Source organism: Rhinatrema bivittatum, chromosome 4 (assembly GCF_901001135.1).
Source record: "Rhinatrema bivittatum chromosome 4, aRhiBiv1.1, whole genome shotgun sequence".
Classification (NCBI taxonomy): domain Eukaryota; kingdom Metazoa; phylum Chordata; class Amphibia; order Gymnophiona; family Rhinatrematidae; genus Rhinatrema; species Rhinatrema bivittatum.
The window spans coordinates 440,305,674-440,323,447 of record NC_042618.1 but is presented as its reverse complement, the minus strand read 5'-3'; the positions used below and the strand labels follow the sequence as shown (position 1 = coordinate 440,323,447).

Below are 17,774 nucleotides of genomic sequence, written 5' to 3'. Positions count from 1 at the left end.
AGACCCAAGACAACCGGGTGCATCGAGTGCTCCAGGACGTGGAACGACATCTCTTCACGATGAAGGAGCCCGACCCTTAACTGGGTAGGTTCTGTCATGTGGGTCACACGAACGGGGAGAGGTCTCCCTTGGATGGAGGAGATGACCAGAGGAGCAGAGATGTGGACCAGTGGAATTTTTAGATGCTCCACCAGCTTCTGCATTATGAAATTGCCGCCAGCGCCTGAGTCGACCAGGGCTAATGTGTGAAACTCACCCGTGGGTGACGTTAGTGCCACTGGAACAGGTAGTGGAGGTGCAGATGAAGTTGAGCCTAGGAAGAGACCTCCTCCTGGTCCTAGGCACGGGAGTTTCCCGAGTGCGCAGGGCATGTGGCTATCTGGTGACCCGCTGCGCCGCAATAGAAACAGAGGTCCATCTTTATTCACCGATGGCGTTTGCGAGAGGACAACTTCCCCCGTCCCACTTCCATGAGTTCCTTGGAGGGTGCCTGCAGGGCTTCAGACTTGCCTTTGGGCGGAGGTGAGGGCCTTCTCGCCACCTTAACTGTCGGAAGGTGAAACCTCATTCGGTGATCCACTCGTTTAGCCAGCTCTTTCACGGCATCAAGATCGTCCGGAAGTTCCCTCGCGGCCAGCTCATTCTGAAGGCGCGAAGCTAGCCCTTCCAGGAAGATTCCATGCAGGCAATCTTCCCTCCAATTCAGTTCTGCGGCCAGAGTGCGGAACTCCATAGCATATTCGGCCACTGTCCAAGTGCCCTGTCGTAGTCGGAGCAGTTCTGAAACCACAGTGGGTTTGCGAATGGGTTTGTCGAACAACTGCCGGAATGCAGACAGAAACTGGCTCAAGTTCCCGAAAATAGGATCCCTTCTCTCCCACAGATGAGAGGCCCAAATCAGAGGCTTCCCATCAAGCAAGGACATAATGTAGCTGGTTTTGACCAGGTCGCTGAGAAACTGCGCCGGCAACAAGGAGAAGCGGACCTGGCACTAGCTGAGGAATCCTTGACCCAACTTTGCATCCCCGGCGTATCGAGAGGGCGCCGGGAGCTGAGTAGGAGTTACATGCCCCAGGTCACCCCTGGAGGTCTGGGCGGTGTGTGGCTGGGTAGCGTGGGCTCCTTGAGCCCCAGGCGGAGACGGCAGGGTAGGATTCATAGGCCCTAAGGCCTCAAGACGTTGGGTTAAGCTCTGCACGGAGGAAACTAAGGCGTCCAGGGTTTTCTGCTGATCCATCAGGCGCTGGGCCATTCCCGGAATGGCCTGTCGGGCAGATGCCTCTGCCGGGTCCATGGACTTGGCAATCTGTAACACTCAGGTTTGTGAACTCTTGGCTGACGGGAGGATGGTATACCTTTCGGAGGATCCGTAGGTTCTCTCTTCGGGAGGCGTAGCAGAGCAGAAGACGGGACGAGCTGACCCTTGGCACTGGAGACTGAGGCGGTGGCGGAGACAGATGAAGGGACGAGAAGAGGAGCTGAGTCTTCACTCCTGGAAGTCTGTGGTCCCCCCAGGAGGAGCCCGTAGGGACCCAGACCGCTGGGACTTAGGTGGACATTTGAGAGGTCAGGAGTCGGTGCAAGGGCTGACTGGAGCTTCGCCCTGGAAGCCCGCGGTCCCCCCGGGAGGAGCCCGTAGGGACCCGGGCCGCTGGGACTTAGGTGGGCCCTTGGAGACTGTAGTCTTGAAGGAGTCCAAGGTCGAGTGCCAGAGGTTCGCTCACCAGTCGAAGTCGTGCACCAGAGAATCACCGCTTGCCAATCCGAAGTCGTACACCAGAGAATCACCGTAAGCCAATCCGAAGTCGTACACTAGAGAATCACCGTATGCCAATCTGAAGTCAGGAACCGGGAGCACCAGGACAAAGAGGAACAGCAATCCAAGATCAAGGAACTCACCAAAGCAAGCAGACTAGACAGTGCTGGAGGACGTTGCCAAGTCGCTGGATGAGCAGAGGAAGCTGCCTTATATACTTTCCCTGCTCTGGCTGATAGAGAACAGGTGAAGCCATTTAAAGGGATTGGGTCCCTTTAAATCTGTGGAGGAGGTGCGACCTCGCGCCTAAGGATGGCGGCGGCCATCTTGGATTTCCCCCGCGGAGAGGAGACGCCACGAGGGGGGAGCAGGACGGCTTCCCCCGCAGCAAGCAGCATCGGAGGCCGCGCGGGCGCGATGGCCCGAATCGGAGCCCTCCCACGGGGCTCCTGCGGCGAAGAAACTCTGCGAATCAGGTAGGGGGCCGCGGTCGTGGGGCGCCATGGCCGCGGAACACAACTGTGCGAGAGATAATGGTGGTGGGACCACTTGGTATTAGAAAACATAACATGATCAAATTTGACTTAATGTTTGGAAGGGGGACAATAAGTAAATCTACAGCACTAGCACTAAACTTTCAAAATGAAGACTGATAAAATGAGGAAAATAATTAGAAAAAAACTGAAAGGTGCAGCTACAAATGTTAAGAATATATGACAAGCGTGGACATTATTTAAAAATACCATCTTAGAAGCACAGTCCAGATATTTCCAAACATTAAGAAAGGTGGAAGGAAGGCCAAATGACTGCTGACATAGTTAAAAGCTGAGGTAAGAGAGGCTATTTTAGCCAAAATAACTTCTTTCAAAAATTGGAAGAAGGATCCAACTAAAGAAAATAGGACAAAATATAAGCATTGGTAAGTTAAATGTAAAACATTGATAAGATAGGCTAAGAGAAAATTTGAAAAAAATCTGGCTGTAGAGTCAAAAACTCATAATAAAAACTTTAAATAATATACCCAAAGCAGGAAACCTGTGAGGGAGTCGGACCTATAGATGATCAAGGGATTAAAGATGCAATTAGCGAAGATAAGCCCATTGTGGAAAGACTAAATGAATTCTTTGCTTCTATGTTTACTAATGAGGATGTTAGGCAGATACCCATTCCAGTAATGTTTTTCCAGGGTGATGAATCAGATGAACTGAACCAAATAAGGTGAACCTGGAAGACGTAGTAGGCCAGATTGACAAACGGAAGAGTAGCAAATTGCGTGGACCACATGGTATACACCCCAAGGTTCTGAAAGATCTAAAACATTAAATTTCAGATCTATTATTAATTTTTAAACTATCATTAAAATTGTCTATTATACCTGAAGATTGGAGAATGGCCAATGTAACCATGATATTTCAAAAGGGCTCCAGAGGTGATCCGGGAAACTATGGATTGGTGAGCCTGATTTCAGTGCCAGGAAAAATCGTGGAAACTTGTAAAGAAAAAAATCACAGAACATATAGATAGACATGGATTTATGGGATGCAGCCAGCATGGATTTGCCCAAGGGAAATCTTGCCTCACAAATCTAAATTTTTTTGAAGGGGTTAATAAACATGCGAATAAAAATGAGTTGATGGATGTAATGTATTTGGATTTTCAGAAGGCGTTTGACAAAGTCCCCCATGAGAGACTCCTAAGAAAATTAAAAAGTCATGGGGTAGGAGGCAATGTCCTTTTATGGATTGCAAACTAGTTAAAATATAGGAAACAAAAAATAGATTAAATGGTCAGTTTTCTCAGTGGAGAAAGATAAATAGTATGTAAAGCGTGGCCTGGGTGAGTGGGTTGTTGGTGATTTGTCAAGGAAAATCTGCCCAGGGACAGTCATCGCCAGAGAGGCTTCCTGGTCCATCAATCATTTGGAGACCAGAGCAGTTCACAAAGCCTTGCTGGTGTTTCTCCCATTCATTCAAGGGAGGTCGATGTGAGTGTTCTCAGACAATGCGACAATGGTGGTGTACATTAATCATCAGGGTGGAATGAAGAGTCATCTGATAGCGCAGGAGGAGCAAGAACTGTTTGGGCAGAGAACAATCTAGCAGGAATAACTGCATCGCATGTGGCCAGAGTGGACAATGCACAAGTGGATTATCTCAACAGACACCATGTGGATGCCAGGGAGTGGGAGTTGTCAGTGGAGTCCTTCGCACTTATTCAGGCCAGGTGGGGCAGGCTGGAGTTGGACCTCATGGCGGGCCAGGAAATGTGAAGACGGTTCAGTTTTTGAGTCGCAGGAGAGAGGTCGGCTCCGAGGGCATTGAAGCCCTCATCCAGCCATGGCCGACAGAGCTGTTAATGTATGTGTTTCTCCCTTGGCCTCTCATAGGTCGAGTGTTGCGTCACATCAAGTTTCACCTGGGCAGGATGATTCTGGTGGCACCTGAATAGCGCACCAGCTGTGGTTTGCGGATCTGGTTTATCTAGTGGTAGATGGGCCCATTCGCTAGGCCCATCTGCCAGGGTTGTTGAAGCAGGGACCCATATTTTCAGACTGGGCGGATCGCTTCTGTCTAGCAGCTTGGCTTTTGAGAGATGATGGCTCCACTTGAAGGGAAACTTGGAGCCTGTGATTTCGAATTTCCTTCAGGCGAGAAGGCCCTCCACATCGTTGGCTTATATCCGGGTATGGAGAGTGTTCGAATTGTGGTGTTTGCAAAACAAGGTACAACCTTTAAAGTTGGTCGTTCTGCAGTTTTGGCCTTTTTACAAAGTGGCTTGGCTAAGGGACTAGCCTTTGGGTTCAGATGGCAGCTTTAGAGTCTCTTCAAGGTAGGGTTCAGGGAAGACCGTTGGTGTCTTATCTGGATGTGGTGTGCTTCTTCAAGGGGGCAAAATATCTGCATCCTCTGGTCTGGAAGATATGTCCAGGTTGAACTTAATCTGGTTTTTCAAGCTCTGTGTTCCTCCCTTTGAACTGATTAGAAGGGCTTCTTTAAAGGATCTAATCTTGAAGTCTGTTTTCTTGGTGGCTATCTGTTCAGCTAGAAGGATATCAGAGCTGCAAGTATTGTCGTGTAGGGACACTTTCCTTCGTTTTTCGGAGTAGGGCGTGTCATTGTGTTCAGTTCCTTCTTTCATGCCTAAGGTGGTTTCCTCTTTCCATCCTAACCAGACGGTCGAGCTACCGGCTTTTCCAAATTTGTCACCAGATGCTCATATGGCGAGAGAGCTTCACTTATTGGATGTGCCGCAATTTCTTCTATGATATCTTAAGGTGACGAATGCCTTTCGGAGATCAGATCATCTGTTTGTCCTGTTCAGTGGAGCAAAGAAGGGAAATAAGGCTTCCAAGAGCACAAATGCAAGATGGCTGAAAGAGGTGATAACTACAGCTTATAGTTGTAAGAGCTGGTTAGTGCTGGAGTGTCAACTGATTTCTCCACAGGAGATTTGTCGGGCATCAACATGGTCTTCTCTTCACACTTTTACCAAACATTCCGCTTGGATGTACAGGCGCCAGAGGAGGCGGCTTTTGGGGAAAGTGTGTTGTGCACAGGTCTTTTGAGTTCCCGCCCAGTACAGAGGGGCTTGGGTACATCCCACTTGTCTGTACTGATCTGGGGTATGCACAGGAAAGAAAATTTGTTCTTACCTGCTAATTTTCATTCCTGTAATACCACAGATCAGTCCAGAGACCTGTACCTTTCTTTTGAAAGACTTCCACACTTCTGGTTGTTGCTGAGATAGTATGTAATCAAATGTAGATTTACTTGAAGTGAACATAGTTTAATATGTTCTTTGTTTGAGACAAGAGAGTCTTAGTTATAGGGGGCTCCAACTTTAAGTTTCTGCTCACTTAGAGTTTGTTGGGGTGTGTTAATTTAGACATCTTTGCTTGGGTATAGGTCAATACTGAGGGACTGCAGGTGGCACTCATGGTTATGTAGCAGTGCCTGAAAAATTTTCATTCTCTGCCTCCATCTGCTGATAGGGATGCAAAACTCATGTGTCTGGACTGATCTGTGGTATTACATGAATGAAAATTAGTAGATAAGAGCCAATTTTCCTTTAGGAATTATTAGGAAAGGAATGGTGAATAAAACTGAGAATGTCCTTATGCCTCTGTGTCACTCCATTGTGAGACTGCATCTTGAATACTGTGTGCACTTCTGGTTGCTGCATCTCAAAAAAGATATAGTTGCACTAGAAAAGATACAGAGAAGGGCAACCAAAATGATAAATGGGATAAAATGGCTCCCCTATGAGGAAAGGCTAAAGAGGTTAGGGCTGTTCAGCTTGGAGAAAAGACAGCTGAGGGAGAATATGATAGAGGTCTATAAATTCATGAGAAGACTAGAATGAGTAAATGTGAATCGGTTATTTACTCTTTTGTATAATAGAAGGACTAGGGGGCATTCCATGAAGTTAACATGTAGCACATTTAAAACTAATCGGAGAAAGTTCTTTTTCACTCAATGCACAATTAAACTCTGGAATTTGTTGCCAGGGGATGTGTTTAGTACAGTTAGTGTAGCTGGGATTAAAAATGGTTTGGATAAGTTCTTGGAGGAGAAGTCCATTACCTGCTATTAATCAAGTTGACTTAGAAAATAGCCACTGCTTTTACTATCATCAGTAGCATGGGATATACTTAGTTTTTGGGGTACTTGCCAGGTACTTGTAGCCTGGATTGGCCACTGTTGGAAACAGGATGCTGGGCTTGATGGACCCTCAGTCTGACCCAGTATGGCAACTACTTATGTTCTTATGCTGTGTCATACTAGCAGGCAGGTGATTGTGTGGCTCCAATGTGCCTTGAAAAGCTGAAAGGTGTGAATTGAGTACTACTTTGCTAGAAGGGACCATCCTAGATTTGAAAAAGGTTGGGGCCTAGCATGCTTTGGGAAGATACAAGATGTGAGTTGGTTGCAACCATGCCACAAGCTTGGAGGCTTACCAGGATCTAACTTGGCTATTACTGTGTTGTGCTGACGGACTTGGAACTTTCAGACTGCTGAGTCCAACAATCTTGACAAATGCTTGGTTTGTGTGGAAAGTGTTTGGTTATTTGTAAATAAAGCTGTGACCATTTTTAATCCACTCATGACTCAGACTCACTTATTGACTTGAGAGGTTGGATACTGGGTGAAGTAGGTGGTGACAGAGGTAAGATGGTTATCACTAAGATAATTTAAAAAAAATATTCTTTTTAAACATTTTTGTAAACTGCCACATCAAGAAGGACATTTACTTAGCGTCTACTGTTATATAATACCTGCTGGATTTTGTTGTTTATTTGTGGGGAAATATTCTACTTTTCAATATTTTATAACTCACATGGAGAATTTATGTTTTCATAATATCATTTGCATTGTAGCTGGATAATGCAAAGTATATTGTAATTGTCAGTGAAGTTGCAGAGAATAGCACATGTGATTTTATCATGATCCTTATATTTTCAGATTCTACTTAAATGTTTGGCTGTTCTGCAAGATGTTCCAAACAGCACTTGGCAAAAGAAAACATCAGGATGTCCTGAGAGTGTAGTGCACATGATAGCTTGTACAGTCTGTTACCTAGCAAAGGTGATGCTTTTATTATCTCTAAGATTCTAACACTTGGTAATATTTTTTATCCCAGGACAAGCAGGATGCTAGTCCTCACATATGGGTGATGTCACTGACGGAGCCCTATCACGGAAAACTTTCTGTCAAAGTTTCTAGAAACGTTTGACTGGCATATTGAGCCCACTGAGCATGCCTAGCTTGCCATGATCCCTCGAGCCACAGGGGTCTCCCTTCAGTCTTCGTTTTTCCGTGCTGCAGTTAGCATCGCGGAGAAGGAGCCCTGTGTGAACTTCTTCACACAAACTTGTGTATAAAACAAATTAACATCCCTCATTTCTCATTCCCCACATCGGGGTCTCTCTTCGACCACCGGCCGGTGAGTAAAATCTTTTCTTCCGACTCGATTCGAGTTAAAAGATTTTTAGTCAGAAAGCCTTCGACGGCCGTCCTGGTTTTATTATGGCCACAGGTTTTAAAAAATGCCCTAACTGTAATCAAACTATGTCGATTATTGATCCACGCCTTGAGTGTGTCTTATGTTTAGGACAGTCCCATGACGTTTTTTCATGCCCAAAATGTGCAGAAATGACCGCCAAAGGAAGAAAGGCACGACAGGAAAAGATGGAACATCTTTTCCACATCCAGTTAATGCCTTCCACGTCGACATCAACCCACTCATCTCTGGCCGGAGCGTTGAAACGCTTAGTTATCCGAAAACGTCGAGTGGAGGACTCGGGAGACCGGTTATCCCCGACCCTGCTTGCGGCATCGACAAAATCAATGTCCAGGCTTGAAAAAGCCACCGAACATCATCCAAAGCATCGACATCGGCATCGGCACACTTCGATTCCGGAGGCCCTGTTATCACCGGAACAACCAGTAGCCAAAAGACCTCGTCCACAAGAGCTACTGAGGCCTGCTACCCCAAGGCATTCCCCACCTCTAGAGGTGCTGGGCATCGAGCCACCACAGGGCCCTGTGGTAGAGCTGATGACTCCTTCACTGCCACCACCTATAGCTGCTCTGACTTCACCAGCTATAGTGGAGGAACTGAGCGGATTCATCTGCCAGGCAGTGCGAGAAGCGCTTCAGGACTTACATCCATCAACACCGATGACTCCTCCGATGCCATTGCCCTCACTGAAGCTGACACCATTGTCGATGCCGGTGCCATCACCGATGCCAATGCCATCACCGATGCCGGGACCAGCACCGATGTCGATGTCATCACCATGGCCGATACCATCACCATTCCCGATGCTGTCCCCGATGCCAGTGCCTGTACCGCTACCAAGGACTCTAATACAACTAGATCTATTAATTTTTCAACCACAAATGGAAAAACTTGGTGCCCTCATCGGTGCTATACCATTACAACCTATCCCTACTAAACCAGCAGGTATGGGTGATACGTCTGGTACTTCCCCACTGTCTGAACCTCAGCCAGGACCTTCAGGACTGTCCAGACCAATTATACCAGCCTCTCCATCGATCCCAATTTTCTTACCACAAAAACCATCGATGCCACCGAGGCCTTCTCCTACTTCTCCTTCCAAGCATACACCATATGACTCCTGGGAGGATAGTGACAGGGATTCCTCATCAGAAAGTTTTATGTCTGAACCATCTCCTCCTGAAGGAAGAAAAAAGTCACCTCCAGAGGACATATTTTTCACCACTTTTATAAAAGACATGGCAGACACTATTCCTTTTAAATTAGTGACTGAAGAGGATACGAGACAGCAAACCTTAGATGTTCTTCAATTTGTAGATTCCCCTAAGGAATTCCTAGCTATCCCTATTCATGAGGTCCTGATGGAGCTTCAACACAGATTGTGGGAACATCCATGAATCCCTGCCTCAGCAGTATCAGGACTCAGCTAATGCAATTATCCATAAAGGATTAGAAGCAGGAAAACATGAGGTCCGTGCTGCATACGACAGTTTTGATACTTCCTCAAGAGTGGCAGCTACTGGGATCAGTGCACGCCGTTGGGCCTGGCTTAAAGCCTCCGACCTTAGGCCTGAGGTCCAAGACAAGTTGGTAGATTTATCTTGTGTGGGCGATAACCTTTTTGGATCAAAGGTTCAAGATGCAGTAACCCAACTTAAAGAACATACAGAGACACTGCGTCAATTATCTGCTGTCCCACAAGACTCTTCCACTGTGTCACGCCGTCAGCCACGAAAAGATGCAAGGAAACCATACTACAGGCCACGGAGGTACTATCCACCAGTACCTCGGGGCAGATCTTCCCGACCGCAACAAAGATCCCAGCCCAGGCAACCTAGAACCACTAGGCCTCAACCGTGACCGCAAACAGGCCCAGCTGCAGGCTTTTGAGACACAGCCAGAGAACAGCAGCCAACCCACCAACCCCAACCCAACCATACCGGTAGGAGGTCGAGTCTCCTTCTATTACAACCATTGATCAAGGATAACAACAGATCAATGGGTACTCTCCATTATATCATGGGGATACCAACTCAATTTCCTATCAGTTCCAAAAGACTCTCCACCAAAGTCTCTTTGGATAAACAAAGATCATATCACTCTTCTGCCAGCAGAATTATCCACCCTTCTGAGAGCCAGGGCCGTGGAACCAGTTCCCCGGCCTTAGCAGGGCAGAGTATTCTACTCCCGTTATTTCCTCATTCCAAAGAAAACAGGAGGCCTATGCCCCATACTAGACCTTTGAAATCTCAACAGATTTCTAGAGAAAGAGAAATTCAGAATGATTTCCTTAGGCACCATGCTTCCCCTTCTTCAGACAGGAGACTGGCTCTGTTCTCTGGATCTACAAGACACTTATGCTCACATTCCAATATTCCCTCCTCGTCGCAAGTTCCTGCATTTCCTGGTGGGTCATCAGCATTTCCAATATCGGGTTCTACCATTCGGACTTGCCTCAGCACCCAGAGTGTTCACAAAATGCCTAGCAGTAGTAGAAGCACACTTACACAAGGAAAGTGTACACGTTTTTCCCTATCTGGACGACTGGCTCATCAGAAGTAAATCTCAACAAGGAGCTCTTGCCTTTCTCAGACTCACAATCAATCTGCTCTACTTGATGGGTTTTCTCATCAATTACCAAAAATCCCACCTCATCCCGTCTCACCTACTGCAATTCATCGGAGCAAAATTAAACACCATACTATCAAGAGCCTTCCTACTCGAGGACCGCGTGGAAACAATTTCCTCATTGGCAAACTTGCTATGTTTACAGAAATAGGCCACAGCTCATCAGTTTCTAATTCTGCTAGGCTACATGGCCTCCACAGTTCATGTCACTCCTATGGCCAGATTAGCCATGAGAATAACCCAATGGACATTAAGATCACAGTGGATACAAGCCATCCAACCACTGCCGTCTCCAGTTCAAATAACCCACCAGTTACATTCATCTCTCCTATGGTGGGTAAACAAGGACAACTTGGGCAAGGGCCTACCGTTTCAACAACCAGTTCCACAGATAACTTTAACTACAGATGCATCCACCATCTCACATAGACAATCTCCAAACCCAAGGTACTTGGACGACACTTGAAGCAACATTTCAAATCAATTTCCTGGAACTTCGAGCTATACGTTATGCTCTGCATGCGTTCAAGTATTGCCTTTCACACAAAACTATACTTGTGCAAACGGACACCACATTTGCCATGTGGTACTTGAACAAACAAGGAGGTACGGGTTCGTATCTCCTTTGTCAAGAAGCCGCATAGATTTGGGATTGGGCCCTGACACACTCCATATTTTTTGACCCTTTTTGACCACGCTACCGGCTCCAGACAGCGCCTCACCTCCTCCTCTGCCGAGGCTTGAACGGCCCAATCGGGGCTCGAGCCTGCTCAATCCCTAAACGATCGGGGAGCCGTGCAGAGGAGGCACCTCCGAAACGAGAAACAAAAAAAAGAGAAGTTCCTCAAGAAAACCACTTCTTCAATGAAACCTCGCGGTGAGTGAAAAACACACCCACCGTAAAGGCATCCGGCCAATCAGAGGGCAGAGAGAAGCCCTTTAAATTTTAGACCGCACGGACGGCTTCCCCCTTTTTGACCATGCTACCGGCTCCAGACAGCGCCTCACCTCCTCCTCTGCTGAGGCTTGAACGGCCCAATCGGGGCTCGAGCCTGCTCAATCCCTAAACGATCGGGGAGCCGTGCAGAGGAGGCACCTCCGAAACGAGAAACAAAAAAAGAGAAGTTCCTCAAGAAAACCACTTCTTCAATGAAACCTCGCGGTGAGTGAAAAACACACCCACCGTAAAGGCATCCGGCCAATCAGAGGGCAGAGAGAAGCCCTTTAAATTTTAGACCGCACGGACGGCGTTGCGCGCCGGGCGTTGCGCGCCCGAAGGGGCGCGACCTAAGGGGCTTGCCCCTTAGTGTGCCCCTTTGTGTCCCCAGCACCCACAAAACCTCATTCTCCCTGCCTCGATAATCCACACATCTCTTCATCCCCAAGCCCAATCGAAGACCTCCATCGTTAACAGCAACCATCCTCTCAACATTCACCCCAACTTTCAGTTTCTTTCAGCATTCTACCTACAGTCACAGCATTCAACCTACAGCTTCAGCATTCAATCTTCAGCTTCAGCTTTCAACCTTCAGCTTCAGCATTCAACCTTCAGCTTCAGCATTCATCCTACAGTCACAGCATTCAACCTACAGTCACAGCATTCAACCTACAATCACAGCATTCAACCTACAGTCACAGCATTCATCCTACAGTCACAGCATTCAACCTACAGCTTCAGCATTCAACCTACAGCTTCAGCATTCAACCTACAGCTTCAGCATTCACTCAGCAAAAAGACTAACACAACCAATCATATTAGTCAGACCTTCTCATAGAACACTTCCACAATCCATTACTGCCTCAATTTCACAGGACACCTGGTACTGACTCCCATCAAAGCCATCTCCCCAGTACAACCATGTTACTAGGACACCCAATACATATAATACATCACAACTACTGCTTCAAGATGAAGCCTTCGCCAAGATATTATCCTATAACTCGTAGAAACCTAACCCCTGTAATGACCTCACCAGTTACACAACTACTTGGACTGGCTCTATTCACCCTATCACTCTTCAATGCCCAGTCAATCACTAAAAAAACCCACATCCTTAATGACCATTTGCTAGATACCGGACCAGACATCTGTGCCATCACAGAGACCTGGTTAAAACCCTCAGATACAGTCTTAATAAATCAAATGCCTACACAGACATATGATGTCTTCTCCCTACTCAGAAAGAAAAAAAAAGGAGGAGGTCTCCTAATAGCTGCAAAAAAACTTTTTAACCTCACGCAACAACCTATCTATACTATACCCAAACTTGAGGTAGGCCTATTCAAATCTAAGTCGCTTCAAATCCTCCTCACCTACGCTCCTCCCGGACTTTTAGATCAAGATGCCTCTCCTATGGTAGAAGTTATAGCCAAATACCTAAAACCAGATTCTCCGGCCATAATCATTGGAGATTTTAAACCTCCACATCGATGCCAATCCTCGATCAACCAACTGTGATGCATTCCTATCAGCCCTCTCAGACATGGGTTTCAAACAGCATATTAACCAACCAACACATAAAGCAGGTCACACGCGTGACCTTATCTTCACAAATTCTAATCTCACTCCAATCTCTCCTCCCTTATGCCTCCCAGTCCCATGGTCAGATCATTTTATGATCAACTCCACCTTCAGGTCATCGACAGAATTAACCACACCCCATCATCCTTCCACTCTATACTACAGGAAAACATGTCCTTCAGAAGATCTTGGCAAATCTCTGATCAGAAAACTTCCAAACTTGGATCTTTCCAATCCCAATTCAGCTATCACTTCATGGCAAAACATTACTGAAAGGATAGCCAACGATTTATGCCCACTGTCTAAAAAGAATATAAATCCTTCTCAAAAAAATAAGCAACCGTGGTTCTCAAACGAACTCCGTACTCAGAAGCAAAATCTAAGACGGAAAGAAAAAGAATGGAGGAAGAATCCTAATCCCCTCTCTCTTTCCATATACAAAACAACGCTCCACCAATACAGATCAGCAACACTTCGAACAAAAAGAGATTTCTATGCTCACCGTATCCATGATATGCTGTATGATCCGAAGGCCCTCTTCTCTTATGTTTCGGAACTTACCAAAACGGTTCCTCCTAATATCCCTGACGATACAGCTCAATCGAAGGCCAATGACCTGGCCTTATTCTTTCAAAACAAAATCTCCAAAACCCTGGCCAGATTACCTTCTAGCACAAACCCTCTTCTTCCTGACACAGTTCTTCTACCAAATACTGACATAAGATTGGACTCCTTTGATCCTACATACACGTTAGAGGTAGAATCCCTGATAAAAAGAATGAAACCTTCGTCCCACCCGCTGGACCAAATACCTTCTAAGTTACTGATTCTCATACCAGAATACATATCCAAATATCTGGCAGATATCATCAATTGTTCTCTTTCACAAGGAACATTCCCGGACGCTCTCAAACTGGCCACGCTCAAACCCATACTCAAAAAATCCAACCTGGATCCAGAAGACCTCAACAATTACCGCCCCATATCAAATCTCCCATTTGTAGCTAAGATTATGGAGAAAATTGTAAATAAGCAGCTTTCAAATTACCTAGAAGACCACAATATACTTCACACGTCTCAATATGGTTTCCGAAAAGATCACAATACAGAAACCCTCCTCACCTCTCTCCTGGATCAACTATATATTGGTTTTGATAAAGGACAGTCGTTTCTCTTAGCTCTCCTTGACATCTCTGCAGCTTTTGATACGGTAAATCACAATATCCTTCTAAACCGGCTTTCAGACATAGGAATTACAGGTTCAGCACTCAGATGGTTCGGATCCTTCCTTAGTAATAGAGGCTATAAGGTAAAAATTAAAAACAAGGAATCACCTCATACTAATGCTCCTTTCGGCGTCCCCCAGGGCTCCTCCTTATCACCCACCCTGTTTAACATTTACATACTCCCCCTCTGTCATCTACTCTCAAACCTCAAACTCAAATTTTATATTTACGCAGATGACGTTCAAATTTTAATCCCTATATCCAACTCACTGGACTCAACACTCAGGTTATGGAACTCTCATCTACAAACTATAAACCATTACTTATCCAGCCTCAACCTCGTGCTCAACTCTTCTAAAACCGAACTCTTGCTAATTACCCCAGAAGGCAGTCCCATACTACTCCAATGACAAAATATTCCACATATATCACACGCCAGAGACCTGGGAGTCTTAATCGACAGTCACCTGAACCTAAAGCATTTTATAAAACACACTACCAAGGAGTGCTTCTACAAGTTACAAGTACTCAAAAAACTCAAACCGCTCCTATTCCACTACGATTTCAGATCCGTCCTCCAAGCCATTTTGTTCTCCAAGATCGACTATTGCAATTCCATTCTGCATGGTCTTCCAGCCTCCACTATTAAACCTCTCCAGTTGCTACAAAATGCAGCGGCAAGAATCTTGACAAATACCAATCGGAGAGAACATATCTCTCCCATTCTAAAAGATCTCCACTGGCTCCCAGTAAACTTCCGGATCCTTCATAAATCTCTCACAATCATTCATAAAAATATCCACCATCAGACCCCTCTTGATCTACTTCATCCTCTCAGACGGCACTTGACGACCAGGCCTTTGAGGGATGCCTACTAGGGATCTTTACATGTTCCTCCAATCAAATCTGTACACCACGCAAACATCAGAGACCGGTCATTCTCTACTGCAGGCCCTTCCATGTGGAACGCCATGCCTCCGGACCTCAGACTGGAGACCTGTCTAACAACTTTTAAAAAGAAGCTAAAGACATGGCTGTTCAGCCAAGCCTTCCCCACTACAAACCCCAATGCCTGATTTAGAATGGTCCACCACCAACCTATGTAAATAAATTTTCAATTTTCTCATGCATAGTATCTATTAAAGAGGTTGGCTTCTTGCCCCCTCTTCTGTATATAGTATTTATTTTATTTATTTATTTATTTATTTATTTATAATTTTTATATACCGACATTCTTACATTAAAATGCAAATCATACCAGTTTACATATTTTATTTATTTACTTTCCGTTCACCCCCTCTTTATTTCTTATTCCAAGTTAAGGCATCCTTGTTATAATGTAACTGTATGCTCCGTACTTCTTGTTGATTGGTTAATTATATTTTTTTGCTTAGTTCATTGTAAACCGAGTTGATTTGATTTGTATCAAGAAAGTCGGTATATAAAAGCCTTTAATAAATAAAAATAAAATATTTCTCGGGGCCACTTATCTGGCGGGCATTCACAACGTAGTTGCAGATCGCCTCAGTCGTCAGTTACAACCTCACAAATGGTCTCTAGATCCATTAGTTGCGACCAAGTTATTCCAACGTTGGGGGTCAACCAACAATAGACCTCTTTGCATCCGAGCTGAATCACAAAGTGGACAAATTCTGCTCTCTGCACAAACAGAAACACCAGTCAGCCAAGGACGCCTTTGCTCGCCCTTGGAACTCAGGTCTTCTATACGCGTATCCCCCGATACCGCTAATAACCAAAACTCTAGTGAAGTTACAATAGGATAAGGGGTCAATGATACTCATAGCCCCGTATTGGCCTCGACAAATGTGGTTTCCCATCCTTCTCAATCTCTCGATCACAGAACCAATTCGCCTGGGAATACATCCCACTCTGATAACTCAGGATCAGGGCAGGTTGCGCCATCCCAACCTATAATCCCTATCTCTGACAGCCTGGATGTTGAAAGCTTAATCTTGCAACCACTCAATCTTTCAACTCATGTCTCTTAAGTGCTTGTAGCTTCACGTAAGCCTTCCACACGAAAGAACTATATTTTGAAGTGGAAAAGGTTCACCTTGTGGTGTGCACAAAATGGTATTGACCCTTTTTCCTGCCCCACAACCTCTTTATTAGACTATCTATGGCACCTTTCAGACTCTGGTCTCCAGACCTCGTCAGTAAGGGTACACTTAAGTGCAATCTCAGCTTATCATCATACAATAGGAAATGCACCAGTATCAGTACAACCTCTTGTCAGTAGATTTATGAGAGGTTTGCTTCACCCTAAACCCCCAATTCCACCACCAGTCACAGAATGGGACCTTAATGTGATAATAACAAGACTCATGTGTTCTTCTTTTGAACCGATGAACTCTTGCCATGTTAAATTTCTCACATGGAAGACTATCTTCTTAATAGCCATTACATCTTCTAGAAGGGTTAGCGAGTTACAAGCACAGGTCATATACTCACCCTATACAAAATTCCTGCATAACCGGGTGGTACTCCGTACACATCCAAAATTCCTTCTTAAGGTAGTTACAGAATTCCATTTGAATCAGTCCATAGTTTTGCCCACAATCTTTCCAAGTCCTCACTTTCACCAAGGGGACAGGGCTTTGCACACTTTCGACTGTAAATGTGTTATTGCTAGAGATGTGTATCGTGTGATCGATCGTCTTAACGATCGATTTCAGCTGGGGGGGAGGGAATCGGATCGTCGCGGTTTTGTTTTTTAAAATATCGTGTAAATCATAAATCGGGGGAGGGCGGGAAAACCGGCACACTAAAACATCCCTAAAACCCACCCCGACCCTTTAAAATAAATCCCCCACCCTCCCGAACCCCCCCAAAATGTCTTAAATTACCTGGGGTCCAGTGGGGGGGTCCCGTTGTGATCTTCCACTCTCGGGCCACGAGTGCGTTGATAGAAAATGGCGCCGGCGCCATTTTGGTTCCTGTCCCCGACTTCACGAGCGTAGAAGATCGCTCCTGGACCCCCGCTGGACCCCCAGGGACTTTTGGCCAGCTTGGGGGGGCCTCCTGACCCCCACAAGACTTGCCAAAAGTCCAGCGGGGGTCCGGGAACGACCTCCTGCACTCGAATCGTGTTGCCGTAATGAAAAATGGCGCCGGCTGTATGGCAACACGATTCGAGTGCAGGAGGTCGTTCCCGGACCCCCGCTGGACTTTTGGCAAGTCTTGTGGGGGTCAGGAGGCCCCCCCAAGCTGGCCAAAAGTCCCTGGGGGTCCAGCGGGGGTCCGGGAGCGATCTTCTACGCTCGTGACGTCGGGGACAGGAACCAAAATGGCGCCGGCGCCATTTTCTATCAACGCACTTGTGGCCCGAGAGTGGAAGATCACAACGGGACCCCCCCACTGGACCCCAGGTAATTTAAGACATTTTGGGGGGGTTCGGGAGGGTGGGGGATTTATTTTAAAGGGTCGGGGTGGGTTTTAGGGATGTTTTAGTGTGCCGGTTTTCCCGCCCTCCCCCTCCCCTCCCCCCTCCCCTCCCCCTTCCCCCGATTTACGATTTTTAACGATAAATCGGGGGAATTCCTATTAAATATCGCCTCTAACGATTTTTGACGATTTAAAATATATCGGACGATATTTTAAA

General features: G+C 46.1%; 1 protein-coding gene across 1 annotated transcript in view; it reads left to right on the top strand.

The window, feature by feature from the left end:
* The window catches only part of CFAP54 (cilia and flagella associated protein 54), a 1,106,494-nt gene that overhangs the window by 320,320 nt on the left and 768,400 nt on the right, over positions 1-17,774 (top strand). The window contains exon 26 of the mRNA XM_029597529.1: positions 7,219-7,341. Coding sequence (XP_029453389.1) covers positions 7,219-7,341 — 123 coding nt within the window. The remainder of the gene's footprint in view (positions 1-7,218; positions 7,342-17,774) is intronic.